The 12,128-nt window shown below is 42.7% G+C and overlaps 1 protein-coding gene across 6 annotated transcripts in view; it reads right to left on the bottom strand.

Annotated features, from left to right (window-relative positions):
* Positions 1–1,093: 1,093 nt before the first annotated feature.
* The window catches only part of prmt7 (protein arginine methyltransferase 7), a 65,426-nt gene continuing 54,391 nt past the window's right edge, over positions 1,094–12,128 (bottom strand). For 3 of the 6 annotated variants that reach the window (XM_059992604.1, XM_059992608.1, XM_059992607.1), the window contains 4 exons: positions 5,149–5,223; positions 4,521–4,681; positions 2,492–2,588; positions 1,094–1,794 (listed from right to left, as the gene is read on the bottom strand). In XM_059992604.1, coding sequence (XP_059848587.1) covers positions 1,636–1,794; positions 2,492–2,588; positions 4,521–4,681; positions 5,149–5,223 — 492 coding nt within the window. In that variant the 3' untranslated portion in view covers positions 1,094–1,635. Of the gene's footprint in view, positions 1,795–2,491; positions 2,589–3,705; positions 3,784–4,520; positions 4,682–5,148; positions 5,224–12,128 lie in introns of all 6 variants that reach the window. The other 3 variants (XR_009516228.1, XM_059992605.1, XM_059992606.1) reach the window with 3 other exon arrangements.

Genomic DNA, 12,128 nt, shown 5'->3' on the forward strand with positions numbered 1-12,128 from the left:
GCATGTGCGTAGTTTATGAAGTGGTTATGTTTCTCCTACCCTTTACACAGTGTTTCTGTCTGCTCCCAATAATTACCTTCAGGTTTAGTACCATCTCAAGTGCTCCTCCACTTTGAGTGGTCATGAGCCAGAGATCTACCGGAATCGGTTAGTGATGTTGCTTTTCTTCAAGGAAGCTTTCAGCACTTTTACCTCTGTCCACCGATAATCTTCTCTAGTAGTACAGCTCAGAATACTGTGTCTATTTCAGCAGTTTGACACTGGGCATGCAAATGCTATGGCTGCTTTTGTTCATGCGGAGACATACTCATCAGTAAAGCAGACACTATATTTGGCAATCCCTGCTGAGAGTCAGTCCTTGACAGACTGCTACACTACATGGTGAATTATGCCAATATAAAGACCAATGGTGATATCAAGCATGCCCTTGCACATATTATCCTCTGTGATGAACAGCATAACCCCACATCTGAGTAAAACTTACCCCAGCAAAGTAAAGTTCAATGCCTGGAGCAAAATTTCTTTACATCTCCAGTATATGGAGGAGTGAGGGAATGAAACCCTGCACTCAAACAATCTCTCAGAAACATTTCATGGAGATTTGCTGATATGCATTAATTTAATGGAACCTCCAGTACGACACTCATTCATTGTGGAGCTGAGTGGATCGAGATTGGGGTTTTAACCCACTAACCTAAATCAGAATGAATCCCACAAGTGCTGAGCTAGGCTGACATTTAAAGAGAGGAGTGAAATACCAAAGGACAACTGAGTTACATCTGTGAATAACAGGGAAGGTTCTGCAGCCCTGTGCAAGTGCAATGCAGGACAAGACAATTCATATCCAGCTCACACTAGCAAACATTGAGATGGAGATTTCCAAAATGATTAAAACAGAGAAGCTTGAAAAATACTTTAATAAGCCTCCTTCCAAAATAAAATAAATCTCGCATCTTTTGGAACCTCAATGCCAGCTTGGATTATGACGTTCACTGACTTTACGTAATGAAGACTAAGTCCAGTGCTTAAAGTAAACCAACTGAGAGACGATGTTACACTCAGTTCTCCCAACAAAGAAATAAAAAATTTATTGAGATAGCAGCCTACTCACATGTAACAAATTACCACAAACAGTGATTAACTGAACAATGTAATGATTATTTTGATGGTATTTGTTGAGAGATTAATGTGGTCTAGGAGAAAGGTTGAAGTCCCCTTCCTCATCCTTTCAATGTCACCAAGGATCATACATCCACAGTAGGCAGTGTCCCATTTTAACATTTCATCCTCCAGATGAAGGGACATCACTGCCCTGCTACAACCTCCAACATCACCCTGAATTGTGTGCTCCAGTGCACACAAAGGTGCTGTTTGAACCCACACCTTTCAGACTCAGAGACAGACAGGCAGGCTGTGTTCTTTCCCCAGTGAGTCTCTATATAAAAAGCACTGAAGTCCAACCATAATGTTTAACAAACCATTTTTGCTTAATCTTCCTTCAAATTCAAAGAGGTAAACTGAATTCTTCATGTCCCTGTCTGGAGTGGATCTGAAGATTCACAAGAATAATACCTGAGCCACGCTTCCAGTTGCAAATCACACAAGGATCTTCGTCCTTCAGTCCATTCCAGCCGATTACAGGGACTGCTGGAAATCCAAGGCCAGTTCTCCTGTCTTTGGATGGAAAGTGACATTATAGACAATAGGTGGCTGCTTGTTCAAAGTCTCTTGATTGGTCTCCGAGTGAAAGAAGTAGACACCCTGCTTGTTGTGTGGGTTCCACTCACAGTCACCCTGTCAACAGAGAAGGAAGAAATTCACAAACCAGCTGTGGAATTGGTTGCTCAGGACAGCAGGTATCCCAACAAGTCCCACAACCCCCTTACTGTCAGCTGGCTCTCAAGCCTGTCACATTGTACATCTCCTCCAGTCCCCATCACATCAGATGACTTCCTCCAGACCCACTGCATCAATGCCTTATTTCCAGCATCACTCTTTTCCTATAACTAACTCCATCCTCAGCACCATTCTCGAAATCTCAGTCAATTATGTAACCCAAAATTACTCTATTACTGAAGCCCACATCCTGGTTCAAACCATTCCCAAAGTTACACAGAACAGTTATTTCCTGGTCAGTTATCAGGTTAGTAAGACTTATGTTATCTAAAAGTTCAGAATTCGCAATGGGCTTGACCTCTCCACGTGCTGGTTCTTACCCTCCCTTTACCACACCAGGTCAATGGTTCCTGCACTACTTTTAAACTCTACTTTGAAACAGATTCTCCTTCTTAAACTCCTCTTTAAACTTACTAAGTTCACTGTAAAAATCATTAAACCAATATATGATATCTGAATAGGAATGTGTTGAGGGTATTGATTAGAATAACATTCATGGGAGAATCTATTAGTTTAGTGTGTTGCTTTAACCAAATTCTATACTGAGTTCCCACTGGACTTGAACTTTTTGTGAAATTCAATGATGAATCGTTACCGTATGAGAACAAAGCCTGGTTAATCCTGTGGTGACTGTGATGTCATTTGCTAAGCAGTAGTCCATCCAAAGCACTACTCCATGGCAAGTGCCAGGCCTGGAAGAAAAACACAAATAGTTTCCTTTTAAACACTTCTACTGGAATTTTGAAGGATAAGATGAACAGAAGCTTAATAAATTATAGACGACAGAGCATGGAGAGAGAGAGAGCTTGGGCTGAGCAAAATGTGATGGAATGGGAGTATAGATGTTACTACTTTTCTGACAGTGGTGACTATACAGAAAACACACCTGTGAGCAATGGGATAAACCCCATGAATAATTTCAAAGCACAAATGAATACTAGTTTGGCAGCTAAACGCAAGAGAAATGATATGTCACCCTATGATGTACATACAATGCCTGTACCACAATAGGAGGTATACCATGGTAAATGGATTTGATTAAATAGGTATTACAGAAATATGATTACATGGTGACCAAGCATGAAAACTATATACTTCCAAGGTACTTAAAAATAAGCAATGTTTGCAATAAAAGTAACACAATATTCATGAGAACTTTTCATAGAAACCAGACAAATCAGATTGGAAACCAAGCAGGATGCTGGAAGAACTAGACTGGACAAGCAACAGCCGTGAAGGCTAAAGGTATAGGTCAATGTTTCAGGTCAAGACCTTGTACCAGGACTCATACAAACGGAGTAATGAAGCCCATTAGTGTCATCGTAGTAGGACATTTAGAAAATCAAACTACAAGTAATCAGAGTCAACCTGCCTTAATGAAAAGGAAATTACTTTTAAAAGACTTTCTGAGGACCTTGTCTAAAGGAGTGACATGTGGGAAACTCTGGATTCATCTATTTATATTTTAAAAAGCATCTCACAGCATGCTGTTACTCAAGATATGATCTCATTGGGTTTGGAGTAATATATCACCATGGACAGAGGAGAGCAAACAAAAGGAAAGAACAAGACTGTTTTAGATTGGCAAGGTTTTTCGGTTTGGGTACCACAACAACAGTGTATGTTAATGACTTAAATAAGAGTAGACTATAATGCATCCAAATTTCCCAAAAATACAATGCTTAGTGGAAAAGTAGTGAGGGAAATAAAGGAAAGGATAAAAGAGAGGTTTAAATAGTGAGTATAAAGTGGCTAATGGTGTATGATCTAAGAAAACACAAATTATTCATTCTCACTGGAAATACAAACCCAATATTTTTCATATCATGCTGCTTTCATTTTCTGCAACAATCTTTGGTGCATCAGCTTACTGATTGCCCTCTGGGCCTGGAGGGGAGAGCATGGTGGTATGGGGGGAGGATGGGATGAAGAGGACAAGAGTGGGTACAGACAGTGGGCACTGACAAAAGTATACTAACAGACACAGAGGAACAACACACAGATCAAAATTCACTCATTTAAGACTGTGATGAGGAGTGATTCCTTTAAACAGAGTTATTAGTATTCCAATTCCCTCCCCCTCCCTCCCCAAAGGCTGAGTTTCAGGCATTAAGCAGATTCAAGACAGAGGTACTGAATGAATTAAGACATGTGGGGATACAGCAGGCGAGCGTTACAGCAGCAAGTCCACACTAAACTTACAGAATGCTAATGCAAGCTCAAAGAGGCAAACGTCCTTTACCCACTCCTTTGTGTGTTCTTCTTAACAAGCTGCAACTTCCAAATGCTTCAGTATAGATTAAAATAGCAGAACCGCCGCATAGTTACGAACACCCAACACAGGCATAGGTTCAGTGATCCTATGCAATGATTTATAACATCCTTTCCTGAACTGATCGGCAGCGTCAGTGATTAAAACTGACGTTTTCACTTAGACACAATTCAGATAAACCCAAAGCTTTCTCTCGATGCACGTAGGCTGAGAAAAGTAATTCAGGATTTGCAGAATTTTACTGCTGCAAGGCTCCTGAGTACCTGTCACTCACATCCTTCAAGTGCTATCCCTGAAAAATGCTTCCCTTCCTTTAACATCCAGTGCAAAGACCACCCGCTACTCTCCATACCTCAAGAGGTGCATCGATCCAGAAGAGCAGAATGAATGCTCTGGTACCTCATGGCGAAAATCAAAGGTGAGGATCTGGCATGGCTCACTGAGTGCTCTGCACGGATACTCCCAAAGAGGGTGGGGTTCAGCCTCCTGATACTCCCGGAAATTCAAGGAATTCTGACAAATGTTTTGCAAGAAAATTGAGAGAACAATAAAGAGAGGGAAATGAATGATACAATATAATGTGACTGAACCTATTAAATACACCATGAAACCAAACACAAATACACACTGTGACTCATTAGCAGGATTCTCAACTTCATAGATTTAACACACAACTCAGGCTGATATTTCAGTGTAAGGAATATGCGTGGCAAGATGCTAAGGGGAGGCTCCATCAATTCCTTCAGACAAATATTCTCTGGCACATTCTGAAAAATACTAGGGCTTGCTTCCCAGTTTCCTGGTAAATATTAATTATTACTGTTGCCATCTTGTCTCCTCAATTTTCCCAAATTGTTTCCAACAGCCCAATCATCCTCATCCTGACACAAAAGCAAAATCATACTGCAACGATCCAGTCCCCACAGCAGCCACCTAATCAGGACACTGGCATTCCAAAATTCCCTCCTCTACGTCCTTACCTGTATCATCTCATCCATGAGGTTGACATCAAAGCCCTCACATTCCCTACAGGGTGCGCGAATACGCCAGAGATCCTGGAGAAGCACAAGACAAACAGACAAGTTTAAATAGATGGAAGTAATAATTGCTGCTTCAAACCATAACACCACCATAAACACACAAAGGAAGAAAGTATGAAATAATTCTCAGCTTCTTTCAATTAAGTCAGAATTTTCCAATACATTCAAAAGCGAATTAATTTCTCCAGAAAGTATCGAGGTACGACTGTGCAAGCACATGGACATCAGCGAGTTAGACCGGCAAGAAGGATTCAAAAGGAGAAGAGTCTCTGCTTCAGCGGTTTGATCGAGGCACAACTGCACAAGTGCGTGGACACTGGCGAGTTAGACCAGCGGGAAAGATTAATAAAGAAGACAACTGTACAGAGCAGGCCACAGGGTAGAGGGAGTCAGAATAGGAGGGCTTTGGCTCAACGGGACTTTAGTGATAACCGGTCGAGGCGTGGCTCCCTGGGGAACTGAAGATGCAGCTCGATGACCTTCATCTGGTCAGGGAGAGTGAGGAGGTGATAGAGAGGAGCTGCAGGCAAGTAGTCACACTGGGGCCTCGGGAGACAGGTAAGTGGGTAACAGTCAGGAGAGGGAAAGGCAAGAGTCAGATACTAGAGAGTACCCAAGTGGTTGTCTCCCTTAACAGTAAGCAATCCTGTTTGAGTACTGTTGGGGGAAGCAACAATGGTTGCGCCTCTGGTTCAGAGTCTGGCCCTGTGGCTCAGAAGGGTAGGGGAAGGAAGAGGATGGCAGCAGTGATAAGGGGACACTATAGTTGGGGGGCAGACAGGCGATTCTGTAGACGCAGGAAAGAAACACAGATGGGAGTTTGCCTCCCAGGCGCCAGGGTCCGGAATATTTCTGATCCACAATATATTGCGTCCACAATATCCTGAAGTGGGAAGGTGAACAGCCAGAGGTCGTGGTGCATATTGGTACCAACAACATAGGTAGGAAAAGGGAGGTGGTCATGAAAACAGACTACAGGGAGTTAGGAAAGAAGCTGAGAAGCAGGACCTCAAAGGTAGTAATCTCCAGATTACTGCCTGTGCCATGCGACAGTGAGTAGAGGAATAGAGTGAGGTGGAAGATAATGTGTGGCTGAGGGATTGGAGCAGGGGGGAGCAGGGATTCAGATTTCTGGATCATTGGGACCTCTTTTGGGGCAGGTGTGACCTGTACAAAAAGGACAGGTTGCATTTGAATCTGAAGGGGATCAATGTCCTGGTAGGGAGGTTTGCTAAGGCTACTGGGCAGAGGTTAAACTAGAACTGCTGTGGAGGGGTGTGGGAACTGAACTGAAGAGACAGGGGAAGGGGTGGTTAGCTCACAAATAGAGAAAGCTTGGAGACAGTGCGAGAGGGAATTATAGGCAGATGATAGTGAAGGCATGTGCTCAGACTGATAGTTTGAGATGTGTCTATTTTAATGCAAGAAGCATCATGTACAAAGCAGATGAACAGAGTATGGATCAGTGCTTGAGCAGCATCCTATGATGCTGTGGACATTACAGAGACTTTGTTGGCTCAGGGGCAGGAATGGCTACTTAAGAGTGCCAGGTTTTAGAGATTTCAGAAAGGACAGGGAGGGAGGCAAAAGGATGGGGTGCATGGTACTGCTGATCAGAGATAGTGTCATGGCTGCAGAACAGGAGGACGTCATGGAGGAATTGTCTACTGAGTTTGAAACAGGAAGGGGTCAATAACTATTGGGTGTTTTTTATAGACTACACAATAGTAACAGGGACATTGAGAAGCAGATAGGGAGACAGACTCTGGAACAGTTGTCGTGATAGAGTGTTTTAATTTCCCCAATATTGATTGGTATCACCCTAGGCCAATTCTCTGGATGCTTTCAAGAAGGAGCTAGATAGGTATCTTATGGATAGGGGAATCAAGGCATATGGGGACCAGGCAGTAACCGGGTATTGATAGTAGATGATCAGCCATGATCTCAGAATGGTGGTGCAGGCTTGAAGGGCCAAATGGTCTACTTCTGCACCTATTGTCTATTGTCTATAGAGCAAGGGGTGTAGATGGGGTGGAGTTTGTTAGGTGTGTTCAGGAAACTTTCTTGATACAATATGTAGTTAAGCCTACAAGAGGAGAGGCTGTCCTTGATCTGGTATTGAGAAATGAACCTGGTCAGATGTCAGATCTCTCAGTGGGAGAGCATTTTGGAGAAAGTGATCATAATTCCATCTCCTTTACCATAGCATTGGAGCATAGAACAGACAAGTTAGGAAAGCGTTTCATTGGAGTAAGGAGAATTATGAAGCTGTCAGGCAGGAACTTGGAAGCATAAATTGGGAACAGATGTTCTCAGGGAAATGTATGGCAGAAATGTGGCAAATGTTGCATGGCGTTCTGCACAGCTATGTTCCAATGAGACAGGGAAAAGATGGTAGGGTACAGGAAGCGTGGTGTACAAAGGCCATTGTAAATCTAGTCAAGAAGAAAAGCTTACAAAAGGTTCAAAAAACTAGGTAATGATAGAGAACTAGAAAATTATGAGGCTAACAGGAAGGAGCTTAAGAATGAAATTAGGAGAGCCAGAAGGGGCCATGAGAAGGCCTTGGCAGGCAGGATTAATGAAACCTGAAGGCATTCTACAAATATGTGAAGAGCAAGGGGATAAGATGCGTGGGAATAGGACCAATCAAGTGTGACAGTGGAAAAGTGTACATGGAACCGAAGCAGGTAGCAGAGGTACTTAATGAATACTTTGCTTCAGTATTCACTACGGAAAAGGACCTTGGCGATTGTAGGGATGACTTACAGCTCACTGAAAAGCTTGAGCATATAGACATTAAGAAAGAGGATGTGCTGGAGCTTTTAGAAAGCATCAAGTTCGATAAGTCACTGGGATCAGATGAGATATACCTCCGGCTACTGTGGGAGGTGAGGGAGGGGAATGCTGAGCCTCTGGCAATGATCTTTTCATCACCAATGGGAACAGGAGAGGTTCCGGAGGATTGGGGGGTTGTAGATGCTGTTCCTTTGTTCAAGAAAGGGGGTAGAGATAGCTCAGGAAATTATAGACCAGTGATTCTTACTTCAGTACAAACAAGCTGGATGAACTCAGCAGGTCAGGCTGCAAACGAGCCTCTGGCACGTGTTGATTTGACCACAGCATCTGCAGTGTACTTTCAGTCTTGTTTCAGTGGTTGGTAAATTGACGGAGAGGCAGGATTTATGAGCATTTGGAGAGGTATAATGTGATTAGTAGTCAGCATGGCTTTGTCAAGGGCAGGTCGTGCCTTATGAGGCTGATTGAATTTTCTGAAGATGTAACTAAACATATTGATGAAGGTAGAGCAGTAGAAGCAGTGTATACGGATTTCAGCAATGCATTTGATATGATACCCCATGCAAGGCTTATTGAGAAAGTAAAGAGGCATGGGATCCAAGGGGAACTTGCTTTGTGGATCTAGAAATGGCTTGCACACAGAATGTAAAGAGTGGTTGTAGACGGGTCATATTCTGCATAGAGGTCAGTGTTCAGTGGAGTGCCTCAGGGATCTGTTCTGGGACCCCCTACTCTTTGTGATTTTTTTAAGTGACCTGGATGAGGAAGTGGAGGGATGGGCTAGTAAATTTGCTAAAGTTGGGGTGTTGTGGATCGTGTGGAGGGCTATCAGGTTACAGCGGGACGTCAACAGGATGCAAAACTGGGCTGAGGAGTGGCAGATAGAGTTCAACCCAGATAAGTGTGAGGTGGTTCATTTTGGTAGATCAAATATGATGGCAGAATATAGTATTAATGGTAAAACTCAGCAGTGTGGAGGATCAGAGGGATCTTGGGGTCCGAGACCATAGGACACTCAAATCTGCTGTGCAGGTTGACTGTGTGGTTAAAAAGGCATAACAGTGCATTGGCTTTCATCAACCATGGGATTGAGTTCACGAGCTGAGAGATAATGTTACAGCTATATAGGACCCTGGTCAGACCCCACTTGGAACAGTGTGCTCAATTCTGGTCACCTCACTACAGGAAGGATGTGGAAACTATAGAAAGGGTGCAGAGGAGACTTACAAGGATTGGGGAGCATGGCTTATGAGAATAGGTTGAGTGAACTCGGCCTTTTCTACTTGGAGCAACATAGGATGGGAGGTGACCTTATAGAGGTGTATAAGATGATGAGAGACATTGACCGTGTGGATAGTCAGAGGCTTTTTCCCATGGCTGAAAAGGCTAACACGAGAGGTGCATGGAAGTAGGTACAGAGGAGATGTCAGGTGTAATTTTTTTATGCATAGAGGTGAGTGTGTAGAATGGGTTGTCGGTAACGGTGATGGAAGCTGATACAATAAGGCATTTTAAGAAGCTCCTGGACAGGTACACGGAGCTTAGAAAAATAGAGCTATGAGTAACCTGAGGTAACTTCTAAAGTAAGTACAAGTTTGGCACAGCACTGTGGGCCAAAGGGCCTGTAATATGCTGTGGGTTTTCTATGCTCTTTATCATTCTGAGGTAAAGTTTAGGAAACTTTCAGCTTGAGTGAGACAAAGAGTGCTTTAGACAACAGATTGTGAAAGTTTTTACCACTGTGTTTCTCAAGTCAGGGATTGTTGTAGACAAAATGGAAGAAACTAAGAGCTATGATTAGTGAATAACATCCATCGCACTAACCTGTAACTCCCAGAAATCAGTCTCTAAGTTGAGTAAGCTTTCCATTCTTGAGAAATGAAGACAATTTCTCCAAATTTTAGAACCATCCATTTTCTTTAGCAACCCATTATATTGTTCTATGTACACTTGCTGTAATTCTTTAACACCACTGAAGTACTATCAATATTAGGCATCAATTAATACCTAATTTATGAAACATTTTAATATTACTCCTAGCCTGAAAAACGCTTCAATAGAATATTGGAGAATTTGTATGAAGTCTGTAAATCTGGTCATTCGGAACCCAGAAAGCCCCTATAAATGAATCCTTTTGCAAAATAATTCCTATACCCCAGATTCAAATACCAATTATTTAGAGGACAGAAAGGAGACAGAGAGCCTAGTGACATGATGTCATGACAATAATCTTGCCATCAGTGTCAGCAAAATGGAAGAGGAAGTGGGGAGGTTCACATGCTCCTGTTATCATCAATGGTGCTAAGGTTGAGAGGGTTAAAACTTTAAAGTTCCCAGTAGTGAGCACCTGCCCTGTCCAACCATGTAGAAGCCACAGCCAAGTAAGTATACCAGTGTCTCTACTTCCTCGGAAGGCTAAAGAAAGCTGGCATGTTCCCTCTGACCCTCACCAATTTCTACCGATCCTTTGTGGATGGCAACGGCTCACCCCAAGACTGGAAGAAACTGAAGATGATTCTGGACAGTACATAATGGAAATCAACCTCCATGGACGCTGTCTACTGAGAGCCTTCTTGCTGCCTCAGAAAAGCAGCTAACAAAATGAAAGAGCTCTTTTACCCCAAGCATTCTCTCTTCTTCTTCTTCCACTGGGCTTAGGATGCAAAAGTCTGAAAGCAGATACCACCAACCTCAGGGGTAGCTTCTATCACACTGTTGTACGACTATTCAATGGTTACCTAATAGAAGATAGATTCTTGACCTCAGAATTCACCTCACCCTGGCCTTGCACCTTATTAGCTAACTGCAATGCACTTTCTCTGTGGCTGTAGCACTTCATTCTGTCATTGTTTTCCCTTGTATTGCCTCAGTGCACTGTTATATAACCATATAACAATTACATCATGGAAACAGGCCATCTCGGCCCTTCTAGTCCGTGCCGAACGCTTACTCTCACCTAATCTCACTGACCCACACTCAGCCCATAACCCTCCATTCCTTTCCTGTCCATATACCTATCCAATTTTGCTTTAAATGACAATACCGAACCTGCCTCTACCACTTCTACTGGAAGCTCATTCCACACAGCTACCACTCTGAGTAAAGAAGTTCCCCCTCATGTTACCCTTAAACTTTTGCCCCCTAAGTCTCAACTGATGTCCTCTTGTTTGAATTTCCCCTACTCTCAAAAGAAAAAGCCTATCCATGTCAACTCTATCCATCTCCCTCATAATTTTAAATACCTCTATCAAGTCCACCCTCAACCTTCTACGCTCCAAAGAATAAAGACCTAACTTGTGCTGAGACCCAGGTAACATCCTAGTAAATCCTCTCTGTACTCTCTCTATTCTCAATCTTTCCTATAATTCGGTGACGAGAACTATACACAATACTTCAAATTTGGCCTTAATGCCTTGTACAATTTTAACATTACATCCCAATTCCTATACTCAATGCTCTGATTTATAAAGGCCAACATACCAAAAGCTTTCTTCACCACCCTATCCTCATGAGATTCCACCTTCAGGGAACAATGCAGCATTATTCCTATATCACTCTGTCCTACTGCATTCTTCAATGCCCTACCATTTACCATGTATGTCCTATTTGGATTATTCCTACCAAAATGTAGCACCTCACACTTATCAGCATTAAACTCCATCTGCCATCACCCAGCCCATTCTTCTAACTGGCCTAAAGCTCTCTGCAAACTTTGAAAACCTACTTCATTATCCACAATGCCACCTACCTTAATATCATCTGCACACTTACTAATCCAATTTACCACCCCATCATCCAGATCATTGTATATGATAAACAACATTGGACCCAGTACAGATCCCTGAGGCACACCACTAGTCACCGGCCTCCAACCTGACAAACAGTTATCCACCACTACTATCTGGCATCTCCCATCCAGCCACTGTTGAATCCATTTTACTACTTCAATATTAATACCTAATGATTGAACTTTCCTAACTACCCTTCTGTGTGGAACCTTGTCAAAGGCCTTACTGAAGTCCACATAGACAACATCCACTGCTTTACCCTCGCCAACTTTCCTCGTAACCTCTTCAAAAAATTCAATAAGATTTGTCAAACATGACCTTCCATGCACAAAT

Source organism: Hypanus sabinus, chromosome 17, assembly GCF_030144855.1.
Source record: "Hypanus sabinus isolate sHypSab1 chromosome 17, sHypSab1.hap1, whole genome shotgun sequence".
Lineage (NCBI taxonomy): Eukaryota > Metazoa > Chordata > Chondrichthyes > Myliobatiformes > Dasyatidae > Hypanus > Hypanus sabinus.